The following is a 15459-nucleotide window of genomic DNA, read 5'->3' on the forward strand; positions in this document are numbered from 1 at the left end:
ATACACCTTAAAAAGTTCTCGGCGAAAATTTTTTTTAAAGACAGTAAGTTCGAGATATTTCGCGATATCTTATTCTCGAGATATCTTCAACATGTCCAGCAGACGAAATGTGACCGAGACACAGCGGCACGTGGCGGTCAAGATTTAAACTATTTGCGGTCAAGCCGGCACGGCACGCTGCATGAGCAAAGGACTGTTGGAGACGTTGGAATTGATTCGACACCGTTACGATCTTTCTATAGAATTTTCGCGTTTGAAATTGGACTTTCCATTGTGAAGAAATGGCCGACGGTAGAGAGAAACTCATAAATTTCGCGAAGCACTTCAACAGTCAAATGTACAGTCGGACGAACGTGAGTGATTTAACCTCAAAACTGTCGACGACGTTTATTCAAGAGATACCTCAATGCAATGTAAATAATTCCCTTGACTCTACCACAAACGGCCAAGTACATAATTCTAGATACAAAACGCTACTGGACAGAATAAAGCGTAGGCAGATGGATTCGACGAACCCCAGTTCAGTCGTCACAAGCAACCACCTCAACGTCGGGCAAATTCGATCGTCGTCTTACAGTTGCAACACCTCCGATGACACCGTTACCTCGTCAAACGGCGAAGAATCTAAGGTATTTAACGGAATTGACACGAATACTTGCAAGGAGTGTTTGGACCCAGTTGAGGAGCTGGCAACATTTGATGACTTGTCTAAAAAACTGAGTGATTCGACGTTAGTTGAATCACACAGCGATTGCGGAAAAGCAAACGATCTTTCATCCGTGGAAACAGATTTTACCGCTTCTTCTAATGTCGATGACACGAAGCAACGTCGGTTGTATAAGTTCTTGAAAACTGATCCTATTACTTCTAATGTTGACACAAAACAACATCAGTTAAGTCAGTCCTCGAATTCTATCGCTCCGTCGTGTGACGTTGACAGCTTGAACTCTCAAGTGACTATGATTAATCGGACGGTCGACATTCCGAAACTAAAGCAACAGATGTTAAAGATGAATATGAGAAGTGACGCTGAATTAGATTCTGATGACTTCAGTTCTAGTAAAGAAAGTCTTAATGATGATAAAAGTGACGAAAGTAAAAAGAACGATAAATTGGATTGCATGTGCAAATCGATGAATGATGAAGCAAATGTGACCAATAAGATTACTATATCGATGCCAGTCTTCGATTGCAGTGTTGAAGTATCTGATGAGGATGATTGGGATTATTATGCCGGACCCACTGAGGATGGTTGGGGTTTTAAATTCAGCACAACCTGAATAAGCAACGCAAATTACTGGACAATAAATTTGAAAGTTTAAAGTTATGTCACAAGAGAAAATTTTTTAAATTATATAAATAGGCAGCTTTTTTTTTTTTTTTTTAACATGCGTTTGTGTGATTTGATATCATAATTATTATGTAGTAATTATAAACCATATAATTCAAAATTATAATAATATATAATTGCATCGTTATATAATTATTAATAGTACAACTATACATAGTAATGGTGTTATATAATGATACAATTATATAATCTATTATTATAATTTTGAATTATATTGTTTATTGAATTGTTTTGAATTATATTTCTAATATGATTTTAATATAATTATAATATTAATAATTACATAATTCGTTCTTGGCAGACCAACAGTTTCTAATGACATCATCAAACAGTTTTTACATGTTGATCTTGTTATAAGACGTTGCAAATCGAGTTGACTGATAATCTCTATGATCTACTGAAACATTCGTCACTCCAGTCAAGGATCAGAATCAATTGAATAAAATCTTGAGGATTATTTAAAAGATTTTATTAGAACAAAAAGACAATCACTTCAAGTTTTCAATTTCCACTGAAAACTTCGTGAAGACTCCGACAACGTCCAATCTTGCGAGAGGAATAACGTCGAATAGGTTCGACACAGAAGGCGTCGTATATTTTAACAGCGAAACTGCCACGAATCGGAAATTGAATGGAAATACTTTCCCGATATCAAATCCATTTGGCATAAACACCGGCGACAGACTGTGGTAGAGTAACGTGTTTTCTGCTTACAGTTCAGATAGTTTTACTTTTAAAAGCTGGAGTCAATCCGACGAGCTTAGTCCGCGCATGCAAATTACGATGCGGGTGTCGCCCGACCGTCATATCATCCAAACAAAAATCCGAACAAAAATCCACAAGGCAATACTTTAAAACAAACAAGAACTACGAATATTGACGCGAGGAGCAATTCTTTTACTGTCGAGTCACCTGGGACATGTCTCGAAAATTACATTTCGAAAATGCTTTATGAATCCGGACTGATAATGTATAATACGCAGAAGAGGCAAGCAGTCGTAGATGTAAAATGCAATACAAAATGTATGTAGTAGCAATAACATTGAAACACAATTTCTCGAATTTGGACAATGCGGATAAGAAATTTGCAAATTTGCGAGTTTCACAACCTGCGAGCGCCACTTCGCAGCACAAAGTGATAACTCGCAAGATAATGGGAGATAACTTGCAAATCGACGAGATTTATGCCCGACCATCGACACATTATATGCAAAATTCACAGCTAATAATAAATGGCGAACTTATTATCAGCAAAACAGTAACGCGGATAATTTGCGACCTGCGCCGTCGCCAGGTTGGCATCAAATCGATGCCCTCTACGGGAGGCTTGGGTTTGCAAAACACTGAGATACAAGTCTAGACTTCTGGCCTCGTTGGGAAATCCAGAAACACCAAAGAAACCGTGGTACCTGAAATTCTTTGAATCTGAAATCAATAGAAAAAGAAGAAGAAGAAGAAGAAAAAGAGAAACTGATGATACAGAAAATTTGAACAACTCGAAGTTTCAAAACAGCGTTCCTTCGTCGAGTCACAGCGAAAGCGCTACATTTGTCATTTCGTCTGGCTTAGCACCAAGATTGTAACTGTGATAACGACCGACAATCCACGTTCCGAGAGAGATGAATAAAGCGACAGATTTGAGCTATGTTTTCAAAGTTAAAGAGGATTGCAACAAAGAGAAATCGTTAGATATCTACTCGAATTCCTGGTACAACCTGGTACAACATCGAGAATAGATCCGTTTAGAACAGAAATGCGGCTTGTAACATCAATTCTTCTGTTTTTGAAAAAATTGGTACGATCTTATTAAATATTTAGTATATTTATTCAACCTTTTATCTTTCGACATTATGTGTAGAGAACTAATTACTAATAATTGTTGTTACAGATTCAGTTAAAGGTGACGTTTATATTCAACTTTGAATAGGATGTTGACATCAAAGTTCCTGGAAGCCTTTACGAATCTCAAATTGTACTCTCGCTTGTTGGCCACGATAGAAATACCGAATATAAGTTGTTTTCAAAGAAATCCTGAGGAATATCCAGAACAATTTTTACAACTGGATAGGTAAATTTGAATATTTTAAAATTTATACCATTTACACAATTATCATTTTTAATCTTATTAAAATATAAATTTCCGAAATGGGTTACATTCCTCATACTTTTTCACTTCACTTTCAACGTAGTCAACCTCTTATAAAACCGAAGTATATATCGAAACGATGATCAGACCAGAAATCGCGCAGATTATAAATGGATCTTTTTCACAATGGCCTAAAAGACATCTTAGCATTTGCAATATTTATAATAAAATATTACATTTTTGTAATAGTTTTTTTTACAGTATTTTAAGATGCTTAATAGCATTATATTGAAGATCAATTTAGTTTTACTATCTCGGCTTCAGTTTGATTGCGTTGAAAGCATTGCGACAATTCGGCCCTCAAATAACTTTAAGTAAAGAAAGATGTTGATTTATTTAGATTATTTAGAATTCATATAGAAATAGCATCAACATTCTGCCTTAACCGTTAAAGGCTTTTCTTTATTTAATTGTATTACATTATTATTATGTTTTAAAAATGATGTCTGCTATCACCTTTCCTGTATTACTCGGCCTTATTGCATATCTCATTGTCAGAGCTAGCAATCTAGGGTATTCTATAGAAATCTGCTAAAACATAAATGTTTATATAGCTTTTACTTTGATGAACAAATGAACTGTCATTTCATAATCTTGTAACTTGTTCGACTGATATTTAATGTAATTACTATTGACAAGTGATATATGATATGGGATATCATTATGATAACGTTTTTTTTTATAAAAAATTATTATAAGCAATTATAGTATATAACAGTGTAGAAGTATGTAAGAAGTATGTATTTACTTTTTTCTTTTTGATGTTTATACATAACGCGAACAAATTGTAATGCTGATTGTTACAAGATATGAAAAGAATATGTCGATTGTATCAGCGGTGAGCAAAAAAATGTCTGGTTTAGGTGTCGTGAGTAGAACTGCAAGCTTTTTTTGCGTCTTACTATTTTTTTTTACCAGTAATTGGCCGATAATTAACAATTAGATGAAAACTCAGCGCACAGTTCAGTTCAATCTTGCTGCATTAAAACAGGCATTTTGTTCTCGATTGTGCTTATTTGATTATATTTTCATTTATCTGAATATTATTTTTAGTCAGTCAGCATATATGTGATCCTTTAATTTAACAAGTTATCATTTTTGCTAAATGATTAAGTATAGCTCTAAATGATAATAATTGGGAAATATTTTTGTAATTTTCAATATAAAAAACACAAGGTTTACCATTATTTAATATTAATAAAGAGCTAAATAAAAGAAAGATGCTTACTTAATCATATATCCTAATCATCACGGTTTTTATCAAGTGTTTTTTTTTTTGGAAATAAAAAAAATATAAAAATTTACCAAGCTTAAATTACTGTTTTCTTAAGATTTGAGTAAATGGATGTTATTGCGCGTTATACTATTCCATATAAAAATAATTAAATTTTATATCAAATTGGAGACAAACGATTATATCGTAATTATACGTAAATAATAGTACGTAAGTACAAGGACATTTTCATCATAAATAATGTTACTATAAATGATTATGTTTACGATAAGTGATAGTAAATATAAGATAAATTATAAATGATAAGATGAAACATGTGGTATTAGCATAGAGAAAGTTAAGATTGAAGGAAGACAATATTAAATCATAATTTCATATTTATACATCATAGAGAAATTGACGAGAAATCTTGCCGAACAAAATCCTTGAAATTTGGAGTTGACTTTTACGAGCAATATTTATTTATATATTAGAAAATTCTCTCGCGACTGCTTGCGACGAAATTTTTTTCAAAGTTCGAGATATCTCGCAATATCTTATTCTCGACGCAACTTCAACATGGCGGCCGTCCAGCAGACGATCGTGATCGAGACAGCGAGAGTGAGTGGTTCACGGTGGTTCGCGGCGGCACGACATTGTTTCGCGATCTTTCTGTAGAATTTTCGCGTTTGATAATTGAACTTTCCATTGCCGAAAAAATGGTCGAGGAAGAGAAACTTAAAGGTCTCGCGAGACACTTCAACAGCCAAACCAACTATGGTCGGGCGAACGTGAGTGATTTAACCTCAAAATATTGTCGACTACGTTTGTCTACGAGGGTCTCGACGAGCCTCCTTTATTTATCTGCGAATGGATCCCCGAGTGTCCGATTTATTTTCCAGGTGACGAAGGCGACGTACGTCGGCTTAGGATTGATCGGCATGTACTTCTACTTGAGGTCGAAGAGCAAAAAGACGGAGCAGAAGTAGCTTGTGGACGGGGACCGCAGTTGCATTATGTAATAAACGATACATATGCCGTATCATATTCTTCGAATAAATATAGTCGAAAGATCCTTTTGTAAATCTATCTCATTCTTGGTGCTCCAGTTGGTATCTTTACTTAACTGTCTAATGATCACAGATAACTAATTGCTAAACGTAACATGTGACATCTAACAGTTGCACTTGGTTACGAAAAAGTTTCACATTCGTTGCTTATTTTACTTAATTATCTTAATAGAAAAATTAGATAAAACACAATGCTGAGAAAGAAAAGATGCTTAAACTGAGTACATTTTAATTCTCATCGCACATTTGAAATATTTCAATATATATCACTCTGCTCTTGTAACACTTTGGAAGCTGTGATCTATTAATTTCATGCCTTGTTTAATGGTATTGAAGGGGATACAGATAATTTAGAGGACTCAAGTAATTGTTGGCATTATAAACGTAGAGGCTTTGTAATCATTGTTCTCCATCATTGGGATTTCAATCTTGTATGGATTAACATCTTGTTACAAGGGATTGAATGATTGTAACACATGCATTGATTGTGCGAATTTATTTTATGTACAATAAAATTGATTTAAAACATTCGAGTGGTAAAGAGGACGTATGTTTACACGTGTGGCGAAATGTGTTTCTAGCTGCGTTAGCTTATAAAGAGAGCTACTAGAGAGCTATGTGAAGTTACACAAATATGCTTTGGCAGCAATGGAATAGAGGTATTGGCTGGAATAGAAGCTTAATTCGAAGATTACGATTTCCTTGCAATAAAAGAAAATTATATGTGTCATAAATATTCATAAATATGTCTCAGTTTTGATTTAAGTGCTATGTATTTCAATTTTCAGTTATTTTATTAGATATGTAGAGAGAAAAAAAATATAAGGGCACATTTTAATAATTTTTAAATTAAATTTTGGAATAAATTTTACATTAATGTCTTTCATCTTATTTAATTAAAAGTAGTGCTGCTTTTGTCAGCCATGTTATTCATACTATTATTTGATGAGATTCCTATATTATATTTACAAGAGTGTCGAGACAGCAGTAGGCTAATGATAAACAGCGAGATGAACCATAGCATTATGTACAGATCGTCGTTGCGTGTATTAAGTATATGAGTATACATATTTATAATGGGCTCGCGAATAGAAATTCCGTGACTAGAATGGCGAATCTCTTTTATCGTAATAATTACGAGAGCGTTTTGTTTCCCTCTGTACTTAAATCTAATTCCTTCCCCTCTTCCTATAGCAAGATTATGTACGGAAATTGTTAAGGTAAATTTAAACTTACATTATCTTATCCGGTATTTTATTTCTAATATAGTTATCCGAAAACTGAATTATGAATTGGACAGTCTAGCTGACGTTTATTGGTATTCTCTTCTCGAATAAACAACATCATATACAAGCTGTAAATAAATAACATTTGCAGCAGGGGAAAGGAGAAGTATTTAAAGTCTATGTAGGTATTAAATTCGATAGATAGAAATATATTTACAATTTTTATATTAATGTCTAGTTTTTAACGATTCTCTATTTTGAAAATGTATCTATATATTTGCTCGCGTTTATGTGACGAACATAATTTTTCTTTTCAGTGCGAATATTATATTGCACACTATTCGTGAGATTTAGAAGACTAACACTTATTTATTTGAGTTTATATTTTGAGTATTTGGCCAAGTCTATAGTCACGGCGGTTCTCAGCGTATCCATTCTTTACATTCTATTTTAATATCGTTCTTTTAAATCTATACACACTAATAAAACGGAAATATGTACAGTATATGTATATATTTTTATTTTTCGTTTTGTGAAAATAAATTTAAAAAAATACTGTCAGTTTACCGTAAGAAAATATAGGAAATTTATTTTATTTTTCATTATTAACTTCAATTTTAGCCATCTAAATATTCTAAATCATTCTAAATATCAAACTGTATGCTTAAAAAATATCTGAAAAATTATGAAACCTTTGTGAATGAAATTGTGTCTTCTTTAAAGTAGAATTAGAAGAAGCGATTTTTTCGATCTCATAATTCCAGTATAATCGGAACAGGAAATCTTTTCTCGTCAGTTGACGTGCACGATTGAGGTTGATCAGTATGCAAGTTTCAAGGAGCAATAGTTCAAGAATGCAAGCTATACCAGATTCACACATTCTCTACAGTCAGGACAAAAGTCCTCCCCCAAGGGAATGTCGCACTATTGGGTTCTGTACTTCTGACTTTGAAATTCGATTTATTTTCTCCGGAGAGCTTAGTACGTGACTGACATGCCGGAAGTTCGCGAAACCTTCTCGGTCCGAGTTAGCGGATTACTTTTTATAAATTTTTTTCAAGGTCACATTGCAGAAGTGTAATATTTCTCCAGTGAAGCTTAACTAGAACTTCTAGAAAGCTTTTTGTTAGCCCACCTTGCTTATAAGATTTTTTATCGTGTTCATTTAAATTTTGAGTTTTTGCGTCACGTACAAAGGGTGCTTAGAAAGGACGTGCTTTTAAGAACTGGTTAGAAGAATTAAATTAAATGAAAATGGAATTACGGCAAGACACGATTTAGACACGAATATTGCAAAACTGAAAATTAAAGAATTTTACTGAATTACAATAAAAAAAAATTGAAATCTAGTTCTTTGATTGATTTTGATTTAAATTTTGTACCTTTTTTCAAACAAATTTTTTTGCATGGCCGGAGAGAATAAAATACTGTACAGCTTCAAGCAAATACTTGTTAGATGCTTTCGTTTTAAATTTTTATCAAAAGTATAGTCTATTTGTATTACGTTTGATGTGAAACAGCTATATAAATTATTTCTTTTTGTTTTTTTTTGTTTCAACAATTAAGGCAAGATAAGATTTAATGTCGGTCTAATATAATTTGATAGAGATTCTCGTGAGAGGCGCGTTTATCCTTATTTTAATAAATATATTTACATATATCTTTATATATATATATACGCAACATTTTTTAAAATTTGTTATATATTTATATAATACAATCTTTTAATTGTCAAAATATTTAATTTACTAAAAATTAAAAACTTGTGATAGATATAATCCAAGATTTTTGAAAAGAAAGTTTTTCAAGCTTCTCTATGAGAAAAATATTTTATTTCTAATAAAATTTAGAATTGTAATACGTACTTTTGTTTTTTTAATTATTGTTTCTACTGCGAGTTTAAGGATTCACTATCAATTTTGATTGGGCAAACTTGGTATACTTAACGCCTTTTCACGAAAAAGGGAAATCTCTTATTGCTTAATCTATATCGTATCAATTTATACTTAATCCATTAATTTATATTACTCTATCAAGCCAATGTCGCTGTACGCTTCTTTGATGGACAGTGAGAAAACTCGTAATGACGGAAACACTACGAACGATTAGCGTAATCAACTGCTTAACGTAATCGACTGCTTAAAGTATTCGAAACGGCGACACTAGGACTTAGCGTCAGTTTTTTTTTCTTTAACATACATTCGACTAGATCGTCTTGAAGCAAGAGATGGAATTTTCGGAGAATCGCTTGAAAGATCATTGTTGCAAGAGACTTTGGTCTTTCTGAGCTCTTTCACGGACAGGAAATGCGAAAACTGTTATCGTTAACGATTCTTTTCCTTTATATCGAAGCCATGCGCCATCCCCGTAGGATTACAACGTCCGAGCGTGAGGATTGGACCGAGCTATTCCCGAGAGTACAATAATATCGATTGTCCATTGCAACGCTGAATCGTCCCGTCTTATCCTCACGTCTCTCTATCCCTTCTGACGTCCCGGACACTCGAAACTGTTAAGGTAACTGCGAGAACGTATATGTGGAAAATGTTAAATATCGGTTATTCGTTGCGTCGATCGTTGATTATTTTTCTATTTTCGTTTTTATTCTCTCCTTCCTGGTTTGCGGATTGTCTTAATATCCGGCTAGGAATTTTCAGCAGAATTTCTGTTTGAATAGTAGAAATAAAGAATAATCGTATCGGTTGTCTATTACGGTATAAAGTAGACTATTTGTTCGTTTTGCTTCTTCCGAATGCCTTCTTGCTCCAATTTCGACTAGATGATGTCCTAAATAATCTAGGAAAAGTATTAGATAACGCTGATTATCTTTTACATCGCTTTGGTCCTTTTGACATCCATTTGACAGTTTAATATCATTCTTGGATCATTCATCAAACAATAAAACGCAGCGAACGCGATTATGTATCATACATTACAACGTGAAGGTATCATTCTTCTTCCGTTAGTTCTGACCAACCAAAGACTCCGGCAACCGATTGAGACACACAGTTGATTTTTCGCAAGACAGATGTAACAGATATAAAAAGACTGACATTTGTTGTCCATTGGAATTATCATTCTACATTTTTTTTTTCACTACTTCTAATCAATGGAAGTTCTTGACATTGATTAAAACACTCAGCAGACTTCTAATTGCATAATAAACGCGAAGAACAGTTGTTGCTGTCCATATTACAGTGTGGAATCGCCATTCTCCCTCCTGTTCCAGCTGTTGCGGCCGTTCGACGCTCTTGACATCTGACTGGGGCTCCTCGCTGGATTCTTGCCCGGATGATAAACCGGACAGGAACCGGGGCTGGCCGGCCTGCCGGTCTTCAGACTCTGTCTGGTACTGCCGTTGGACACGTGGATGTTGTTGTTCCAGCTGATGGTGTTGGCGCGATGGAGGTGGCTGTGCCTCACCGAGTTTCTCAGCTCAATATTCGTCGTGTTGGTGACGATCGACTCGTCGTACGTCTGGAACTCCGGACTGTCCCGGCCCTGCACGAACAGCCGGGACGAGCAGAAGAGCTTGAGGAATATCCTCTTGAACTTACGGCCGAAGATCACGTAGATGATAAAGTTGATGCTGCTGTTGATGGTCACCAGCAGATTGCCGATCTGCACCATCCACTGCGGCGGATCCGCGATGAACGTCTCGTGCGCGTTCGAGACCATGGGCATTATGTTGCAGATCAGGAACACGACCACCACGCACATCAGCATCGTCGCCAGGCCGATCTCGCGGCGCTGATGACGCGACAGCTGCTGCAGGTCCCTGTTCGCCTTTCTGACCTGGAAGCCGACATACGCCTAAAGATATTATAAGACATGAATCAGCATCTTCGTACTAGGAAATGAAATCTTTTGCTTCTCTATTTTTCCTCTATTTTATCGCACGAGTTTTCACGAAAGACATTAACTGACTTTAATTAATTTTTCATTTATAAGATAAGCAATTAAATTGGATTAGTTAATAATTGTATTTTATTTTATCAGGAAATCTAATATCTCATCACACAACGTAATTATACACTTATTACCGCTATAAAAAGATCATCCTTCTACACTTATTTTGCTTCAATAATAAATATTTTATCGTCTTTGATATGAAAACCTTACCGAAAGAAATATGTATTTAATAAGCGCCAATGGCATTCTCTTAACGAGGATTACTAGGTGGTATATTTACTCGTCTCGCGGTGCTAATAATACGGGATTGTATTATAAGTTTTGCGAGACGAGTAAATTTCGAGCAAACAGTTTTCTGTCGTTAAATTCCCGAGTGTCGTTCGATGATGTAATACACGATGACAACTATGGCATGACTCCCGAACAGCGTGAAAAAAAAGATCGATCGGCATCTTTGAAGGGATACGACTAATCACAGAGCTGACGAAGGATTTAATGAGTAGGTTCCTGGTTTTGTCGGGATATGACGAAAGAAGCAGTGCAATTTTCCGTGAAACAAGAAACCTCTGGAAAAAATGAGAAAAGAAACACGATAGTCATTAAAACGGCAAGATCAAATTTGTATTAGATGTATCAATATTTGTATTTTTTAAATATCGTTGGTATGAAGAGAAAATTGGAGTAATAAAAATCAGAGAAAATGTAATAAATATATTTATGTATAAATTAAACATAAACATATTTATTTTTAACAAATTAATAAATTAAGTATTATAAATTTTACAAAGGATCTTTTGTCAAATTTTAAAAATCCTTATAGAGTACCGTAATTGATTCAGACTGATTTGAAATTATTAGTTTAAAATTTATAATCAAATTTTACCGATATTTAATCTCTCAGATTAATTAATCTAATAAATGTTCTTTTTGTACAAAAATGAAACAGAGTTGGTGAAAGGTTTGGTATTGAAATTATAGTATAACGGCTCCCTCGCCACGCGATGTAAAAAATGGTAATAGTACCCTGGACATATTGTGCCATTATTTATTTTGTAGCGAATCACATATTATTTCGACACGAAGTTATGTGAAACACACATTGCGTTCCCCAGCGTGACGTATCTTTAATGTATCTGACATGCTTTTTGTGAATTTACGATCGTTTACAACAAAATAAAATATCTCGCGATAAAGTTACGAAAAATCAAACTTTATGTTTTTTCGATTTAGTCCCGAAAGGTCACTATGAAAGTTTCAAATGTGAAATGTGGAAAACATCGCTATTAAAAAAAAAAAAAAATATTAATTAAATTAAATCTTAGTTAAATCTTAATTAAGATAGTCATCCAATTGTAAAATTTATATTATATATTGGATATGAATAAATCGGAAGATGTCTTGAGAATATTATACAGAGCACAATTGTCTGCCTGACTTTAAGAGACTAAATGTTAATGGTATTTACGGAATGCAAAATTAAATTCAAAATATTGATATTATTGATTTCAAACAACGATATCGAGATCGCTGTTAAAACACAAATAATTGGCGATATCTAATATTTATTAGCCTATTTATATTCATATATCAATTATATTCACGACGACATGTAGAGGGAAGAAAGTTAATTTATTTATAATTGAATTATAAATTTTAATTTATTTGATTCGTATAAGTAAACCTATCCAGTGTACCTCTTCAATTTTTTTCAAATTTGGCATAAATGTAGAACTATGAAAAATATTTTACCCACATACATTTTGGTCCATATGCAGTTTTAAGGACAGTTATTACCACTTCAATTTCCATCCTTGTATTAGCTATAAACATAATAATAATTATATTCAATAAATTTAATACAAAATATGAGAGTTTCTTTGAATTGTTTACTATTACGAATATAAAATCGGATTTGCAAAATTATTCGCTTAAATATTATGTTATTATTATGTTTATATTATTATTATTATTTGTTGTTATGTTTATAGCTAATATGAGGGTAAAAATTGAAGTGATAATAAGTAACGACTGCCCTTGAAAAACCGTATATATGGGCCAAAATGAAAAGGCACGTGTAATATATTTGTGTTATGGTTCTATATCAAATTTGAAAGAAATCGGAGAGTTACACTTGAGTAGGTTTACTTATCATCCTTATGTCGTGATATAAGATGTCGCTATGTTTAGAAAGAAACCTTAGAACCTACTTCACAGTTTTGACATGAGTATCCGACATGGGTCTCTCTCCCTATAAGAGAACCTTCAATATATACCGATTGCCCCGTGTCTCGTGTCACTGGGGTGGAGTGTTACTCTACATTCGGGAGCATTCTCGTGCGATAATATTTGATCACTGTGGAAGATAAGGGCGAGGGGGGGGGAGAAGAGCCGTGTTCGATTCGCGCACAAAATTCCGAGCTTTTCGCCCGTCGCCTATATTTCACACGTTCGCAATCCACCTCGCCCAACGCTTGTTCCACCGCTTCCAAATTCGCCCACGCCGTGCTCGGGGAACGCGGTAAGAAAGCGCTGAATAGATGCCAGACAGGCCGCGATATTTTACTACCGAACCAAACGGGGCGGAACGGGAAAGAAGAACGCCTGGGATCTCGTGCACGGGAGTGATTAATCTCGGGGATTTCGGTTGTGGATCTTCGGGATTGCACAGTAGTTTCCCCCAAGAGAGACGGGACATACGGCGCGACTCATCCGAAATAATTACAAAGCTGCAAAGCTGATCGAAGAGTTGCAAGATAAAAACACAACAATTACGGGGGGAGGGGGAACGGGGAGGGGGGGGGAGCAGGAAAGGGAGTGTTTCAACGGAGCGCAGCTTTTGTATGACGATTGACGCAAAATGAGCAGGTGCACTGTTTATGACGCATGATTTATAAAGTGACGGAATTATACAGCTTGCGGAACGATCCCAATATGTTCATCATGTTCACAATGTATCCCAATACATCAAACATAGTTTAAACTAACCGGAAAGCTGTGCATGAAAGCATAATAATAGCATTAATTTGGGCACCAGAAATCGTTCGTCAAAATCGATAATGATTTATGTAGCAGTAATAGACGGAAGTAATTTCGAATTATACTATATATAATCCTCGCTGTCAAAGCACGTATAATGTTCATCGTAACATGTTGCCGATTCTCAGGAAACGGCCAAATTAATTCCAACCACCGTTGGAAGAACTAAAATAAGTAGTGTGGAAAAAGAAAAAGGATTCGCGAAGTAGCAAAGGAAAAAATTTCAAGTATTTTAAATAAATCCTCTATTTTTCAAATTAAAAATTTTGCACCATGAATTCTATTTACTGTCTATTTACTCGCGTGTTTTACGCATTCTTTTTGATCCTGCGGCTTCCGCTTTCGGAACGACGAGAGCGAGTTTACGTGCTAAAACAATTACGACGGTAAAGTGGCGGCGCTAATTATCGTTAAGACTTTGCGTCGCTTTGGCGAATTATTATGCGCGTCGCGTGTCGCCGAATTGCCTCGGATTACGGTATCCGGTTCACGCGGTATCGCTCTTTCGCGCAAATGTGTCCGCTTGTTAAGTAAATTATTAATGAAATTATTATATCCACGAATATATGTAGGTACGTATATACTCTGAAACAAAACGCGTAATGCGGTGCTCGTATCTCCTTGCAAATGTTGGGTCGTGTAATGTAAATAAAACGGGGCGAATGTCCTTAGCTGGCGGGAACGTAAGCGTTTATTTCAGCTCGTGTTTCTCGTCTCGTCGGGATGTTAAGTCACGCCTGTCACTCACGAAACGGATGACTGTGGGCTATCTTGATCTCGCAGGAATTTACTTTGAAACGTTGTCGAAGGAATATAGAGAACGCAATTTATTGGCGACGAATTATATTTTTCAGAAATGCATTAAGTCCGATTACCGAAATATGTTAACGTAAATGAGTGAGCGCTAAAACACTTTTTTACTTATTTCTCGAGAAACCATATTTCATCGAGATTCTTCCTTTGATCGACAAAGGCGAAAGCATGCTCTTCTTATTCTGTTCGCCGTTTTCTCGCTGGGAAAAGGAACATCAAGAGACTATAACCAGGAAGTAAGAATTTCAAGACGAGATTAAAAGGCTTCCTTCATTTGCCGCATGAGCATTCTCATCGGAAACGCGCTTTCGTCCGCGTGAAGTCCGTGGAAGTTGTCCCGCAGAATATGTCACTGAAAATCTCATTCTGATCCCGGAATTAAGGACAAAGTTTGCAGACCCTAAAGTTTCACGATAAGGGAAAGCTGAGGGAAATAGTTGTCCTTCGACAACTGGCGCTTTGTAATTTCAGATTCTCGCGGGTCGTGCAGATTTCAGTTCGAGCCTGCGGCTAAATCTTATCGCAAAGATATTATGATGCCCTGTTGTTATTTGAAAAAGCACATTATGGAAAAAAACGTACATATAATTCTTATTTTATAGAAATTTTAAAATTGCAAAAATATAAATCCTTATATTAATCTACATTAAGTTTTAGTTATTATATCAATTTATATATATATATATATATAT

General features: G+C 34.9%; 2 protein-coding genes and 2 long non-coding RNA genes across 7 annotated transcripts in view; 3 read left to right on the forward strand and 1 right to left on the reverse strand.

Annotated features, from left to right (window-relative positions):
- Nucleotides 1-281: 281 nt before the first annotated feature.
- LOC105450088 (dentin sialophosphoprotein-like) lies at nt 282-1327 on the forward strand. Its single transcript, XM_011689739.1, has 2 exons — nt 282-353; nt 464-1327. The coding sequence occupies exon 2, from the start codon at nt 501-503 to the stop codon at nt 1278-1280; it is 780 nt and encodes a 259-aa protein (XP_011688041.1). The 5' UTR covers nt 282-353; nt 464-500; the 3' UTR covers nt 1281-1327.
- Nucleotides 1328-1419: 92 nt separating this feature from the next.
- On the forward strand, nt 1420-4801 carry LOC105450089. Its single transcript, XR_974427.1, has 2 exons — nt 1420-3146; nt 3240-4801. It is a non-coding gene; the product is annotated as an uncharacterized LOC105450089 (long non-coding RNA).
- A 474-nt stretch (nt 4802-5275) lies between these two features.
- On the forward strand, nt 5276-6308 carry LOC105450090. The gene is made up of 2 exons (XR_974428.1): nt 5276-5501; nt 5613-6308. It is a non-coding gene; the product is annotated as an uncharacterized LOC105450090 (long non-coding RNA).
- A 3520-nt stretch (nt 6309-9828) lies between these two features.
- Nucleotides 9829-15459, reverse strand: part of LOC105450092 (FMRFamide receptor) — a 49667-nt gene continuing 44036 nt past the window's right edge. For 3 of the 4 annotated variants that reach the window (XM_011689743.1, XM_011689744.1, XM_011689745.1), the window contains exon 6: nt 9829-10819. In XM_011689743.1, the coding sequence (XP_011688045.1) occupies nt 10199-10819 (621 nt within the window). In that variant the 3' untranslated portion in view covers nt 9829-10198. The remainder of the gene's footprint in view (nt 10820-15459) is intronic. The other variant, XM_011689746.1, reaches the window with a different exon arrangement.

The sequence above is a fragment of the Wasmannia auropunctata genome, unplaced genomic scaffold, assembly GCF_000956235.1.
Source record: "Wasmannia auropunctata unplaced genomic scaffold, wasmannia.A_1.0 LD336069.1, whole genome shotgun sequence".
NCBI lineage: Eukaryota > Metazoa > Arthropoda > Insecta > Hymenoptera > Formicidae > Wasmannia > Wasmannia auropunctata.